Source organism: Nothoprocta perdicaria, unplaced genomic scaffold (assembly GCF_003342845.1).
Source record: "Nothoprocta perdicaria isolate Ctin4 unplaced genomic scaffold, notPer1 scaffold_0, whole genome shotgun sequence".
NCBI lineage: Eukaryota > Metazoa > Chordata > Aves > Tinamiformes > Tinamidae > Nothoprocta > Nothoprocta perdicaria.
The window spans coordinates 14,216,080-14,231,762 of NW_020454092.1; the positions used below are offsets into that span (position 1 = coordinate 14,216,080).

The 15,683-nt window shown below is 43.1% G+C and overlaps 1 protein-coding gene across 3 annotated transcripts in view; it reads right to left on the reverse strand.

Annotated features, from left to right (window-relative positions):
* Positions 1-867: 867 nt before the first annotated feature.
* The window catches only part of LOC112942696 (phosphatidylinositol 3-kinase regulatory subunit gamma), a 58,784-nt gene continuing 43,968 nt past the window's right edge, over positions 868-15,683 (reverse strand). For all 3 annotated transcript variants that reach the window (XM_026033687.1, XM_026033695.1, XM_026033703.1), the window contains 9 exons: positions 12,973-13,084; positions 10,559-10,657; positions 8,976-9,156; positions 7,994-8,119; positions 7,239-7,381; positions 6,472-6,648; positions 5,526-5,600; positions 4,979-5,149; positions 868-3,565 (listed from right to left, as the gene is read on the reverse strand). In XM_026033687.1, coding sequence (XP_025889472.1) covers positions 3,364-3,565; positions 4,979-5,149; positions 5,526-5,600; positions 6,472-6,648; positions 7,239-7,381; positions 7,994-8,119; positions 8,976-9,156; positions 10,559-10,657; positions 12,973-13,084 — 1,286 coding nt within the window. In that variant the 3' untranslated portion in view covers positions 868-3,363. The remainder of the gene's footprint in view (positions 3,566-4,978; positions 5,150-5,525; positions 5,601-6,471; positions 6,649-7,238; positions 7,382-7,993; positions 8,120-8,975; positions 9,157-10,558; positions 10,658-12,972; positions 13,085-15,683) is intronic.

A 15,683-nucleotide genomic window follows, 5' to 3' on the forward strand; every position in this document is an offset into this window, starting at 1 on the left:
TCTTGAAACCAAAACTTTCTCACATCTCACTGCTTGGAAAGACCTTGAGCGCCTTTGTTTTGCCTTTACGTTCACGTTTCCTGCATTTGTTTGAGGCTGAACAGCTGGGTTTTGCACAAGGTGCAGCCCCGTCCCGCGCGGGCCGGCTCCGGCTCCGGCTCCTCCGCCGCGCAGGGCAGGAAGGGGCAGGAAGGGCTGCTGGAAGCCGCGGGGCTGCTCGCGGGTCGAGCGGCACCGGGAGAGCAGGATCGGGCCAAGGGGAAGGAAGGAGGCAGGACGAAGGCCTCGCCCAGCGGATCACACCTGAAACACAGGCTTTGAACCCCTTTTCACCTGCCATACAAGTGCAAAACGGACGCAAAAAGCACGTGTGCCATGGCACGTGAGAGCAAAAAAGCGGGTAATAATCTTAGCAGCTGTGACACGAGGCGCCTACACCGAAGGCAAGGAGACACAGAGGCAAAACGGACGCTCGGGAGGATTGCTGGAGCCAAGCAGGAATCCCACAGGCTGCATCTGCCTATGGATGGGCCTGCTCGGAAGGCTGGGGGGCTTCGAGGTGGCTTTCGGCTCTGCGAGGATCCTGCACAGCAAAGGCCGCAGCTGTGGTTAGCAAAGAGATCAGCAAGGAGGAGGGAGCAGGTTCTGAACTCGGTCACACCACCATACACCACGGCACCTCCACAGATGCCAAGGGAGTTATATGGATGCACATGGGCAGAAGCGGGGCTGGAGTCTGGACCAAGACCTCCCCAGATCAGTGAGATCCCGGGACAGCCCCTCTTGTTCCCCGCTGCTGTCAGTACCCTCAGGGCGTGCTAGGATTTATGAGGCTCCAAGTAGATCCCAGCTGGAGCAAAACAAAAAATCAAGCTCGAGCCCTATCTGAAAACACAGTAAATGTAAAACCCTTCAGCTAGGTCATTCCTTTCCCGAAACAAGAATCAGAAATACACACGCCATCATTTTCTAATGTTAACTTCGTAAGAGCCAAGTCCTGAGAGACTGCAGGAGCACAGAAACAGCCAGCCACTCCTCTCGCACAGATTTTTCCACAGGAATTAGGCACCTGGCTATCATTTGTGCCTTTGAACTGATTTCCCTCATTAGGTGTTTGGCCCGAATCCAGCACTAAGGGAACATTAGATGCACAAGAGGTGAGAATGACAGCTTTACAGTTACCAGATTAGAACTGCAAATTATCCAAGAGGTAGGGCAGGTTTCTTTAAAAAGAAAAATTTCCATGTCCACATACAGCTGGAGAGTCCACTCCAGAGCAAGGCTAAGAGTAAAGCCTAAGCCTGAGTTTTCCTTTGCTTGGGGAAGCGAGAGAGAAGGGACACACGGAGATGATGTAGGTCACTCTGAGAGCCCGGCCTACACTAACTTGCTTCTCCTCTACCAAGCCCAGCTACGTTTCATAGTATTTAACAAGAAAAAAACGGCATCTACAGAGCACTGTGCCTGGAAGTTACGCTCTACCTGATTACAAAGCACCCGGGAAGTACCAGGGTCAATAGTGCAAAATGAAAATATCTCACGGGCCGAGCAGGCAACTCGGCCGCCCTTCCCGCCACCGCCGGCAGCGCTCCAGCCTTGCCCCTTCCCTGCTTGGAATCCGTGACATTCAGCTAAATAATACTCCTAGTGCCGCTGGTGATTGTACACTTTCAACACCACCAGGCCTGGCAATTTGAGCAGGAAATCAGCAACAGGGTCAGAAGCAGGTCCACAAATTCCCAATGTGGCGGCTCCCCTTTGCGGGGCTGCCGGCTTCCTGCCCTGCACAATGGGCGCGTTTCGAGGGAACCGCTTCCAACTCGGGAACAAAAGCAACTTTCAAGGTTGCACACTGAACAATGGCTCTGCCAGTTGTGCTTTGGTGCCAAGTCCTTCAGTTTGCCAAACTCAGCTCTTTTTTTTTCATTTTAGAACCTAAGGAATGGAAATAAGCTGCTCTGTACACTTGTGGTGTGTACTGTCTTCTTTCCAAGGAGGGGATTTATGGCATGATTGCTATACTTGACACAGCCCAGGACTATCTCCTCCAGTATCTGACAGCAGCCCTTGCCCAGGGAAGGCAGCAGATACCCACAGTCTGAGGCGCACAGCTCTCTTCCCTTCCTCTGCTTTGCATAACACACAAAAGAACAAGAGGTCAGATTATACCAGTGTAAAATCTTGCTTGGCTACAGCGATGTGAAAGCTCGGAATCTAGCTTGCAAAGAACAAATGAGAGATTCAATTGGCATGCTCACTTTTTAACTACTCCTCGTGAAACAATTTGGTACAGAGTAAGCCATCCAGAAGCATTAGATTGCACCTCTTTTACATCAAAACCAAGGGTTACAAGTCAGTCACTGTGCAGCAAGAGAGCTGCAACAGTGCAGTGCAAGTTTCGTTCTAGTTTACATTCTGAAGCGTGGCATCTTTAAAAACTGAATGCAGAATCCCCAGCTGAGGAATGGGAAGCAGAGAGGTGGAGGCAAAGAGGAGAGTGAGCAATTCTATCAGGTCAGACAAATTAGCCTTGTGAAGCCACACAATGTTTTAGCTTTTCTTTTTATTTGTTTCAAGTTTTGGTGTAGAAAGTATGTGCGGATGCTAATGCAACCTTTCCCATAAGTGCTTAATCTAGCAACAAACAAAGTTTTGGTGGGTTCAATTTGGTTATAAGTGTTTCTTTTAAGCGAAGACCTGTAGTGCCATTGAAACCAAAACTTTGTTACTGTTGGCAAAAAAATAAAGCGACTTTTCTTTACAAGCATTTTTTTTTTCCCATTTAAATAAAAACCTGAAGCTTTTCCATAATTCCTTTGGTCTTCTCTCACCAAATTTCACGCTACCTTAAGACAAGCCCTCTTTTGGAAGTTCGTCGGAATCGCAGTGAAGCTGCTAAAATGAACAGAGAAGAATTGCTGTGGTAGAGTTTCCCCCCTAGTTTCTCGGGCTTTAAGACTGAAAGACATTACTGATGCCTCCAACAGAGGCCTCACATTGTCTCTACAAGAACAAGAGAAAACAAAATCCAATTAGAAGTTCCACTGAAGGTGCCTGGCAAAAAATTATCTCCATAAAATGATGTTTTGCTTCCAGTATTTTTGTATGCGCTGCGTTGAGTCTTTTCCCCTCATAAGGAAACAAAAGTATCAGTGTAAAAGCACAGCTGAGCTTTTAAGGTAGCACCAGGACACCTACACCCAAGTTGTCGTCTTGTTGCTGCTAGGCCTCTTCTTGATTCACATTCACAGAATCACTTCTTGTGCAAAACAAGCAGTCTAAGGAGAAAGAATGCCCTCCAAGTTCTAATAAAAATCGTAGAAAAGAATCCAAGATAGCCAACACTTTCCTCCTCCCCAGGATTTATCTGCAAAGAGAGGAGGGCATCTGTGCGTAGACAGGGTAGGCAAGCCTGACATTTAGGGAATCATTGTGTTGGACAAGGGATGTCTGCTGGTAATGAAGAACCAAATCCTTAAGTGTGCTGTACAGGTTATATGGCTCTGCAAACCCATAACCTCTTGGAGTGCTGTAGATCACGCAGTGCTTCACTTCTCCATCAGCTCTGCAAGGAAGGAGAACACGAGAGTTTAACATCAAAGAACAAACCCAAAGTGACAGTCTATTAACAATTAACTAACACAGCAACCCTGCCAGTCACTAAATTACATAATGGAGTACCCAGTAGATGCAAGCGGAGGAGATTAATATAGTCTGTGAAGAAACAGTGCTTCAGGGCATGTGATTAAATGCTCTTACATAATAATCCACATAAGAGGCCTCTTCTCTCCCAGCAGTGCAATTCCCTTCTGCATTGTTCTCCAAATGTTGCTCGGAAAAGGAGTCAAGAGCTTAACCAAGGAGATAAGCACCTGAAGTCAGCAACAACTTTGTGCTCAACTTATTTGGAAAGCTGTCAACTAAGCGAGCACGCCAAAACCCACAAGTTCTTAGGACCTACAGAGTATTTTGTGAGACAGAGCACTAACGCTCAATGCGCGTTTTCTAATGTTAAGCATGGCGTGCGTTCAAGTTGGTTCATTATCTGAAGTCAGAGTGATTGAGTCCCTAACTTGGCAAGGCATTTACTGGAACACATTATTTCTAAAGCTGCTAGAATAATTTATCTGCCAAAACGATCGAGTATTATGTAATCCCTGTACTGAAGCCTTTTACAATCCAAGTCACATGTCTGAACAGGTTACATTATGCCATGCCTTTGCTATCTTGCAGCACGACACCAACCAAGTGGAAGTATCTGATGAACCTGTCACTTCAGTGACTGTGACAAACAGTATTCTGGAACGCAGCAGACACTACAACCTTCAGTTACCTTGAGGTGAAATACCTTCACATATTTATTTCCCTGACTTGCTTTCAGATGTAATTAATCTCATGAGAAATAAATCAGTGAAGGCCATTTTGCACTCCAAAACAGGCTTGAAGGATTTTTAGATAATAGTACCAGAGTATTTCTGGCATCCGTTATACTAGCAGAAAATCAAGTGAAACACCAGGAAATAAAAAAAAAAATCAACGCAAAGCTGGTGCGATTCAAAACATCAGGTTAGAGCACAAGATCTCCTCTGGAGATCTATCCTCCATTATCTTAAATGCACAGCAGGAGGAGTCTGGAGTTTGGCATGTCTAGAAACGAGAACAGATGACGTTACAGCATTACAGCACAGTTCTCCTTTCCACATGTTCCTTGGCAGATAAAAATATGGTAGATTTCAACCTTAAATTGCTTATGACCTTAGAGCTTCAAGTTGGGATTCTTCAGAGGTTTGTACCACCAATTGTGGAGAATGAAAAGACTCTCAGGACCAGTTACTGCATTTTCAGAGCAGATTTTTGTAACACAGCTATTGCCATTCTCAACTTCCTGCAAATACGCAACAGGTTTCCATGTGTAGGCCTAAAAATGTGATATAATTTTTGAATTGAAAAGTTGGGGGGAAAAGGAAATTAGACTTACACCACAGAACAAGCGTAACATCCTTTCTTGCTGCTTTCACGAATTAAAAACGCTCCATCAGGTTTTCCACAGAGCAAGTCTTCTGCTTGGATTCGGTTGAGGTCTCCAACAAACCAAGTTTTCTCATCATGATGTGGTAGGTTTTCATCTTCTTCATTCACAAAGTACGTGCTACAGGAGGAGATCAGTTTGTTAACTTAGCTTCTGTTTAGCAAAGGAGTTAATAGGACAAACAAGTTGTTTTTGCAGGAATCCAAGTGCGACAAAGACCCTCAAACGTGGATGTCAAGCTCCTGTTGGCCATTTGGTATCAACTTATAGCCTTTAATCCTGGAGGTTTCAATGTGGAACTTATTTTTCTCAACTTGGCAGTAACACTAAATATTTCAGCAGTGTTATGGGCTTAAATGTCATTAGCATCCCTCGAGAATTCCTTCCTCTGCAATCCTTTATAGAGAAACTACTTCTTCATATTACCAACTTCCCCAAGTATACCACTTATCAATGCATCACTTCTCAGTAGAATTAAACGTACAATGACACTTACTCATCAATATTTTCATTTTTGATCCCCAGCCAGTCATTTATTCGCTTCTGTCTCACTCCTTTATGGTTGAGCCATCTGCCAGGAGAAGAGAGCATTAATATATCATTTCAGACTATGTGTGCAGGTTTTCTTCCTGATCAAGCAGACGTTCAGACACCAGGTCCTGTAGAGAAGCAGTGTAGACCTTAATTTGCTCTCTGCCACCAAGAGCCACAGAGAAGGCCCAGAGAGCCCACATTCCACAGAGGTGCTTTCCTGAACAGCCTTCCGAGATGCCACCTCTACTGGGCACAGCAAAGAGCAACCTCTTAACTGGAGAAAGAGGAGGGTACAGCAGAGAGAGAAGTATTGCCTCTGCACAGTGCAGGCCAGGGAAGACACTGAATAGAAACTGTGAGAGCTGCCTATTTTCCTGAGAAAAAGCATGTATCACTTCTAAGCACCAACTTCTTTAACCACCTAACATAACATCACCTTTTCAGAGAATGCATTGCCCACTGCTTTCTGCCAGAATCAGTTATCCCAGTGCAGTGACTCCAGCACAAGGGCATTTTAGAGCTGGGTAACAGAGGTCTATCAAGAGTGGGACAAGAGCAGCATCTGCTACACCCAGTACAAAAACTAGCAACTTCTGTTGCAAAAGCGGGCATGGGTTTTGGTTGAAACTGCATGTAACCTGAAATTATACTTTATTTACATGAGTCACAAAATGTGCACTTAATTGTAGCAGGCCCTTTCAACTCTGACAACTGCAGTAATAAAGTAATGAAGCCAGGAAGAGGCCAACCAATTACTCAGATATCCCATGCCAAGGTTTAATGCCACATTAGCGCTCACACCACTTTGGTTATGAATAGAAAATTAAATTCCCATTACCCTGATGGAAACCGTCATTAACCTGGTTTGTCAGAGACACCATTTTGAGGCACAGGTCAGGCTTACTTACACAAGATACTGATCTCTGATTTTGCGGAGCTGAATTAGGTCAGGCTTGATACTGTTCATTTTCTTATCTGTCTCTCTGTTGTCCAGAGCTTGTTTCTTCAAATCTTGTTCCAGGCGCATTTTACTATCGTGGATCTCACCCAAGCGTGATTTTAATTTCTCATAGTTCATCATAATCCTGCAAATAAAGGTGCAATGTTTGAGAGGTGGAAAGTCAATCCCTTCCAGGGAGACTGAACCTTATTGATAACACTGTATTTAAGCACCCAAATACTGCAACAGCAGTTCCTCCCCTCTTCCCCCACATCTTAACATAAAAATCACTATATAAGTACCAGAAAGGCACAAGACCTTTTGCTAGAAGGTCAACTACCCTTTCACCTACCATCTACGGCAAGAGTTGTCAGTTTGTGGACCTTACATGCAGACAAGTTATAAGTATCTTCAAGCACAGAGATTCAAAACCTCTATGAGCTCCCCCCAAAAAACTGCAGAACAGGATCTAGGACCAAACCCTGTTCTGCAACAAAGACAGCTTTCATTAGTAACTGGTGCACGGGCATTCGACCACATGGTCAAGCAACAAGTGCTCTGCAGCAAGTCAGCCTGGTCATTGAGAACTACACACTGCAAATAGTGCACTTCAGAGAAAAGCTTCTTGAGTTCACACTGTAGCTTACAGGCATTCACCTTGTGTATCAAAGCTTTAGAAAAATACATATGTAAACACAGCCCTTCCTTGTAAGTAAGCACAGCTTGAGAGCCTACCGTTCAATTTCTTTGTCGTTCCCCTCTCTGCGAAATCTCTCAATGTATTCTTTGCTGTAGCGCTCTTGTGAGTGGCACTGCTCCTCAAATATCTTAATAGTTTCATTAAATGCCTCGATTGCGGTCCTCTTCATCTGAATTTCCTGTGTAAGGCAAGAGTCTTTGTCATTTGTTCATGATGCAGATGATAAAACAAGACTCAATTACATTCTCTAACTTGACTGATATGATGAACTCTTCTCCCCCTACAGCCAAAATGTGATTAATCAGGTTTTATTATAGTCCAATGCCTCAGTAGTCATCGCCTTTATGCTCACTTCCAATAAGTTTATATCCCCCCAACCTCAAACGATCCCCTCTATTAGGGCAGAAGTATTTTAGTCTTGCTTTCCATCTTGGTTTTCAGGTAGACTGCTAGTATTCTCACTGCAGCAAGCAGCAGCTGTAAATATTAAACAGCTGAAATAGTGGCCTGCAGTGCAAAGCTTGCACAGGAGGGACTTCTCCACTGTTCTACCTTATCATAGAAAGCTCAGCTCCTATTTCTTCCCCATCCTACATCAACAAATTCTTCCTTCCCATCAACCTTCACATCTTCTTGCTCTGTTACAAACCAATTTCAGCATCTTTTTCCTTGTATTTTTTCACCTTGGATTGATTCTGCTAGGTTTAATACATTAAAGCCTTTTTTTTTTTTTTTTCTTTTTTTTAAATAACATGAAACAGACTCTGCAGAAAGCCGCAGTGGAACCAACCTGTGATGTTCTGGTATATTCTTCATACAGTTTGTCATACTCTTTACTCTTTTCTTGATACTGAGCATGGTATTCTTGAAGCTTTTTACCTACTGCATCTATGTTATCTTCTTTTACCAATTGATCCTGCATAGACAAAAAGCTATTAAGTCTTCAAGCAAAGCAGCTTTTCCTTAAGAGTATTCACTTGTCCACTCGTACACATTTGCATTTCTACAGGATTTAGTATAACTTTTATAATCAGGTTTCTACAGAACACACAAACACCAAACTGAAATCCCTCTTTCTTCTGCACAACAAGTTTCACAATTTAAAAAGAGCAGCAACTGGAATTGTGGGACACTAGGACTGATAGAAACACTAGAGACTCCCCAAATATACGTCAGCTTAGTCTACTCTCCTATCTTACCTTGGAGAAAAGAGAAAGTCAGTTGCTCAGAATCGGAAATTAAAGAGCAGAGCTTTTCCCAAAAAGCTCTTCATTTTTTCCCTTTAAAACACAGAAATGTCTTAGACTACTGAATACAAACATCCCCCTAAAACTCTCGAAAAGCTGGATGGCTAAGCACACAGCCAGCAGTGACATAGCTCAGAGACACCTTTCAAGAGCAACTTCAACTGTCTAGCACAGTGCCCTGGAGCTCCCCACGGGCCCAAGGGAAAAAAGGCTCCTCAAACAGGCTCAAGGTTGCTGCATACAGGGGGTTCATTTCCCTACTAGACTGCTCAGGTGGAGACTAGTAGTTTCCTGAAGTGTAAGAGAAAGCTTAAATGTCTAGAGAATTTTGAAGACAGGTTAGTGTGAGCTGTCAAAGAGAGTTCAAATATGAAAATTCACATTTTGCAAGTTTTCAAGCAAAAGTAGTATGTAAGGGGAAAAGAAAACAACAATCAAGCTTTATAAGATAAAATGGTGATATACATGGCTGCATTTTTTTTCGCGCCTGCACTAACAGTTGCAGTGCTCTGATGAAGACCTTACCTGCTGATAGCGGGACACTGGATACATCAACTTCACATCAAGCTTTGGGTTATACTGAGCAAGAGACTCGTTGCGGTAGTGGTTAATCAGTTCCACAACAGAATTAAATGTCAGTGGATCAGAAAAGCCGTATTTTCCATCCCGATGATAGATCTTTATCAGTTTATTGTTGCCACCCTTCCTGCAAAACAGTACAGTCATTTAGAGGTTTCACTGCACACCTCCTATTCTCTTCAGCACTGCGGCTGCTAACAGAAACAATGAAATTCCTGGGCAAGAATCTTTGAGCTCTCGGATTATGGCCATAATTGTCTAATTATAAAGCTTAGTTTTATAATTATCCTTTACATACTAATAAGCATAAGGTAGTTTATGAATCAATATACACAATTATCATTGCATATTATTTGAACAGGAGCAAAACCCAAAGCAAATCACTTCCTGTGAGCTCATTCTGGAGCCAGCTTAACATACTAAAGGCCTAGCTTAGCTAGTAGCTGTTCAGGAATGCTCAAGGCTCAACAGAGGAGCCCTATTAAAATGAAACCCCAGTATTTCCTGGACTTCAGGGTCACGAATACTATATAAGTGAGTATATATTTATACAGTGATTAACAAGTCTTTCAAGTTAGGGATGCTAATACAGGATATACTAACCAAAACAAAATCCTTTGAGGATTACAACATTGCTGTAAATCTAGGACTTTACATTATCCAGATTTATACATCCCAGCAGTTTCCACAAATACTGTTTATTTTTTCTCTTTTCACTAACAGACTGTTTAGACAATACTCTGTCCTTCCTGCACTCTCAATTATGGTTCCTAGAAACATTTGCTTCAGATAAACAACCAAACCACGCCAGACCTTAGCATCCACGTCTTGAACTTCAAGGTAAAGTCAGGGCAGAATTTAAATCACATGCTTGAGGCCATAAAACAACTGAAATTCATGGCAAGATCAAACACACATCCGAACAACTCCTGAAGGAGAACTACAGCAGCAGTGGCTCTCATGTCCTCCTAATTTGCCTGTAATAACCAATCTTGAGAGCCTGGCAGAGGCAAGTGGCTGCACATTCTAGGCAAATACACGTGCAGCTGGGCACAAGAGGTCTGCTGTCTCAGTGAGCTAGAGCAGCTCTGAGAAGCCTGCCACTTGCGGGCTGTTTTAATGACGAACGTGCCTCCAATCCCACCTTTCCTCAACTTTAGATCAGAAAGCACGAGATGCTCACTTTACGAGGACACTGCATTCAACTATCTGGAGCTGCCCTGATGAGATTATTCACCACACTCCTATTGATCAAAGCCTTTATTCACAAACACTTTTACCTCAGCACTACTGAGTGGCTGCCCATCTGAATCCCATCTAATTTACAGAGACCCTTACAGTACTGCTCAGTTCATGGGCTGGGTTGTTGAAGCTGTACAGAACAGACTTGTTTCCTCATCCTGACCTGCCACATCTTTGAATCCATCTCAACGGGGGCCATGCCAGCCCTTCAGTGCCACTGCTGTCACTGGAACGACGAGGAGCTGCGCAGGGTGTGACTCTGCAGAACGTCACCTCTCAGCACTTACCGCAGTGTCAGCGTGTAGTCTCCCTGCATCTTGGTGGACGCATCGCGCACCAGGAACGTTCCATCTGGCATGTCTCGTAATTTGTCATTTACTTCTTCCCTGGGGAATGGAAGGGAAGATAGAGTCAGAAGACAAAGACCCAAGCTCTTTACTATAGGTATCAACACCCAGGCTATTGATATCAGCAGGGGTAAGGAGTTTTGTCTTCAAAATATGAAGCAACCTGCATTCAAAAATCAGGTTCTCCAATCTTTTAGGCCACCTAAAGCAAGTTCAAACTCACTGAAAAAATAGCAGCTGCAGTCAACTGCCACTGAGGAAGCAGTTTACATTTAAGCAACAGTAGCAGCTGTGTCTCAGAGTTCACAACCTTTCACTGTAAGCTGCTCATGTTTTAAAGCCCACACTGGAAACAGGTGCCCTTTGAGAAGCCAGTCCTGACCTCCTAGAAACAAGCTGTGGCATCATTTCTGAAAGGTGTCTAGAGTTTAGCACAGTTCTAGTCTCAAGAGACTCATTATTGGCTTAACTCTGATCTTATTTGCAGCAGTTTTAAACCACTGCAGCCTCACTAGCTTCCGTGTAACTTCTTATTTACAAGTGTGAAACAAAAGGAAAACTAGTCTCAGAGCCTTAAGCCAAATCAAGAAAACTTTCAGGGAAAGGGAATACCTATAAGTATTTTTTTTTTAATCCTTTCATTTGGAGAGTTAATATCTTGACAGGTTCGACCATTTCACCTAGATTACAAATCACAATAAGTGCTTCTAAGACCCTGGGAGAAAGCTGCTAAGCACTTTTTAATACAACCATTTGAAAACAGAAGTTTATCTGGTAGGCTCAACATTATCTAAGTGAGGTAGGAAGTCTGCTTGAATTTTACAAAAGAAAAATCAACAGTTTTCTGTTGCTGTTCAAACATTAAGGAACAAAGGGTATTCTTACAAAATAGTCTTAATTTGATTTAACTACCTGAAAGCCACTCTGTTAAGACTACTGACTCCTATAGGCATCACATGCATGGCAGGTTATTTCTCTTAAACTCTTGGACAGGTTGGATCTGGGTTACTCAAATGGTCTCCTCTTGCCTTTGAATAGCTGGAAGTGATCTAGACGCTTGGGCTTTTGTCTGCAAGTAGCATCCTGAAGCCCAGGACAGAATTTTCAAGATAGGTGCTTAAGAACCTGGTTGATGAGTCCCCAGCCTGTTGCCCTCTCTACCTTCTGGCTCCCAAATTAGAGCCCTAAACAATTTCATCCTTACAGGCACAGGGGTCACATTTTAACCCAATAAACCCATTCCAGCAGGGTTTGGACTGCATCTCCTCCTGTCATCTCGTGCACTGGTAAATGAGGAACAAATCCCTAGTCAATGAACTTATACTCAAACTGTTTTAAACAAACCCTGTCTAGCGGGTTTTGTGATCAGGTTTTCCCACTCCTCTTTGATTTAGTATTAACAGAAATATATCACAGCTGAGGCCCTTCAAAAACAAGATCTATGTGGGTTTACTTTAGAGATAAGAGTGGTACAATAAAGATATAAAATCTTTATTTCCTTTCGCAGAACTTCAATGGACTACTGTGACAAATATACCTTTTTCTTGCTTTTATCTGACAAACTGTTTCAAAGTATTATGTGTATGAGTTTGAGCAACTTCTGATCACAAGCCCAGCAGGCTCATGTTTCTCCCTACAGTTCCAAATTCTAGACTCTTCAATAGTGCCTTCAGAGGGTGAGATGACTAGACACCACAGTTCTCTTTTTTCTGATGAAATAAGTATACAAAAAAAGGTATGTTACTTTCTGAATCTAACCAAGGACATCTACTTTTTCAAGCATTAGGAAAAGTCTTTCCTGAAAAGGCAGAACTTATGTATTTGGTATGTATCTGTATCATCTGCTGTGTAACAATTGGTGATGGTTAGCATAAAATCATTTTTTATACTACTACATATGGTCGAAAATAATACATATACAACCCTAACAAAATATTGAAAAAAAAATAAGAATAAAGGTCCTTTTATTCTAAACAAACCTCCAACTAAATTTGCTGAATTGCATGCATCCCAGCCCTATATCTTTTGACAACTTATTATTACATTGCATATCCAGAAATCCTTTTCTACTGGACCAAATATATATATTTTTAATTTTATGTATCTGGAGAAAGTTTGAAAACAAACAAAAAAACATGTCATGAAGATTGACAATCTCTGCTCCAAAAGAGCCACCCTCCCATGAATGCAAGTCCCTAGTCCAGTGCAACATACTCCCATTCACCAAGTACTTGGTGAATGGGAGCTTGGAATTCACCAAGCATTTCCTCCTGTAAAATGTTGTCTGAAACGGATACATTCTTCCCCTAAAGCCTAACAGATCCATTGTGTTTTTGATCATGAATAAACTTTACCTTGAGATGTCCCCCCAGTACCACTCTGCTTCCTGCAGAGAGAAACTGGAATTGTCCTTCATCCCATTTGTATTGACTGGTGTCATTGGTTTGGGGGGCTTTGGCGGAAGAGCTGAAAAAGAGCATATAGAAAGAAAGGTAAATAGGGGGAAATAGCACTGAAATGTTACACAAGCATGACAGCGAAAAAGAAACCCAACAACAAGAGAAACAAGCAAAAAATCTCATGAACTTGGATTTCATGCTTTCTCAAAATAAACAGAATCTGTGATTTTTCAAGTTCTTTGATGTCAACAGCTGCACTGTGAACCTAGATTTCCCAGCACTCAAACAAAACACAGACTGAGGAAGCGGCAGAGAGAGGAACAGGAGGAAATGGGAGCTTTTGTTAAAAGGAAGACTGGCTTAGGCATGACCACCTGGACAACGACTGCCTACACCTCCAAGCGAGCTATAAAGATGTTTTGTGCTTGAACACCATGGCACATAGCTATAGAAGAGCTACAGCTACTAAGGAAAAGCAAGAGCTTCTGGAAACCTATATGAGCACACAGGTATGCCCTCCTCAGAGGGAAAAAAACAACTTTGCTGGAGAGAAGTGAGGAATAAGCAGCTGCACAACCATCACACAGCATCAGCGAGCAGCCGGCTCCCAGGCGCGCAGGCCGAAAGGCAACGAGCAGAAAGCAGATTCTGATCTGCAGCGCCGAGAGGTGTCCGGCCCGGCCCCGTTCATCCGCTTGCCGCCCAGCCGCACCTCCCACATTAAAGGAGAGAAAACACCGCCTCCCAACTGCACTTCCAAACACCATTTCATGTTGCCTATCCCCCACACAGTAACTTCACTGTTCTCGGACACGCCAGCCGCTGCTCTCATCGAGCCAATCTAAACTAAACGCGCACCTTGACCCAGACGTTTGCACCCTGGGCTCGCTGACCAAACACCTGAGGCAGATAGCAGCATTCACGCGGGGCACCGCGTGGGACACAGGTTCTTTTGGTGAGGTGCGCCAGGCACTCAGGTGTGTGCCTATCTACCAGGGCAATAACGGCTCTCATAAAAGGAAGGTGCAAACCCTGGGATTTGCTCAAGTTTCCGGGTTAGGAGGCTGCGTTCGGCCCTAGCTCAGCTAGGACAGTTGTTTAATACCTGAGCACTCCTAGATGTACTACTGAGGATCGGATGCGTTTTTAACCCCTCTTTACTTGAAGCTCTATAAGTCTTATTCTGCATTTGCAGGGAAAGAGGAGCCTAAATCCAGGCCAAGCCAGTGGAATTACTTTTTTATACTGCCTCCTATTTTGTTCCATCTCTCATTCAAAGCTCAAGGTTTAGAAATTTTCAGGTCCTTCTTCCTTTCCATGTCACATCTGGGCTTGGGAACCCTTCAGCCTAAACAAGCTACAGGACACAAGCAGCAAAGCTCTGACTGGGGTCTGCACATGGGAATACATCTGAATTCAGAAAAACTCAACAACTGAATGTTTTCAGTCTGCTCCAGAATCTTTCCTTTGCAGATTCTGAATCAGCAAATATGTGAAGCTTCAAGGAGAAAACACAATAGCATGGAGCATTTTTTGACTTTATTTTTTCAGGAACAACCTATGAGCAATTATTTCACTTTTTACAAATTAAGGCCTGAACATACCAAAAGGTTTTTACATTGCAAGAGCCCCTTTTACACTGGTAATAGGACAAGGTATTAGGGGCTTTCTAGAAGAGGCTTTCAAGTGTCCTCTAGAGCCCTTGAATGCTTCTCCAGCCCTCTTTGTGTGCCTAAGTCTTGCTCCTTTGTATACTAAGGAATTATTTTGCAGCTTTGCAAGGGCTCACTCCAAAGCATGAGGCACAGAAAAGCAAACTAACCTAGACCAGAACTTTAAGGAAGAAGAGTTTAGCAGAAGGGCGCAGAGAACTACATCTTACACCCACTGTCCTCGCTGCATTTCTTCTTCCTTCTTTCCTATAAAAGGTAGGTGTCAGTTCTTTCTATCATGGGTTTGTCTGCACAATTTCACTCCGCGTGAGAAAAATCAGAAGACTTGGAGCAGTTCCTGTAAAACCTGACTCATGGAAGTCAGCCCGTTCCATAACAGACTTTTAAAAAATGCTTTAATAGCTTGCACATTTGCAAAATACAAAAGCACTTGCAAGGGTGGATCCTCTGCGTTTGGAGCACTATGGATCTAGTCCTTTACTTTCATAGCTTTGAGTTCTTTGAATAGTAATGGCATTATTCACGGAATTATTGTCTAGAGAAATAGGCCTTTGCTGTTGTTTTGTCCACAAAACTAATATGCACTTTTTTTTTTTTTCATTGCATGATTACTTTCTCAGCTTGATATAACTGCAGTCTGTATGACTGGGGAAAAAGCAGTTTGGATTCTGCAGTCCAGAGCCTGTAATGACAGGAGAGGGACATTTTGCATGAGTGGGACAAATCTGGTGTAACAGAGTAGCAACCACCACACTGCGGCATTCAAAGTGCTGGCACAATGAGCTGGAATAGACATAGGTGTTAAAACTAAAATAGTCTTTAGTGATATCTACACAGTACTAACTGCCCCGGTAGAAGAAATCCTGTGATGTAGAAGAAATCCTACAGAGTATTGTACAGATGCTACAGATTTTTATTTTAAATCTCAGAAATGCCAATCTAAGCTAAAAAAATCCCATTTCGTACGCTGCAGTTGATGAGAGCTATATTCTA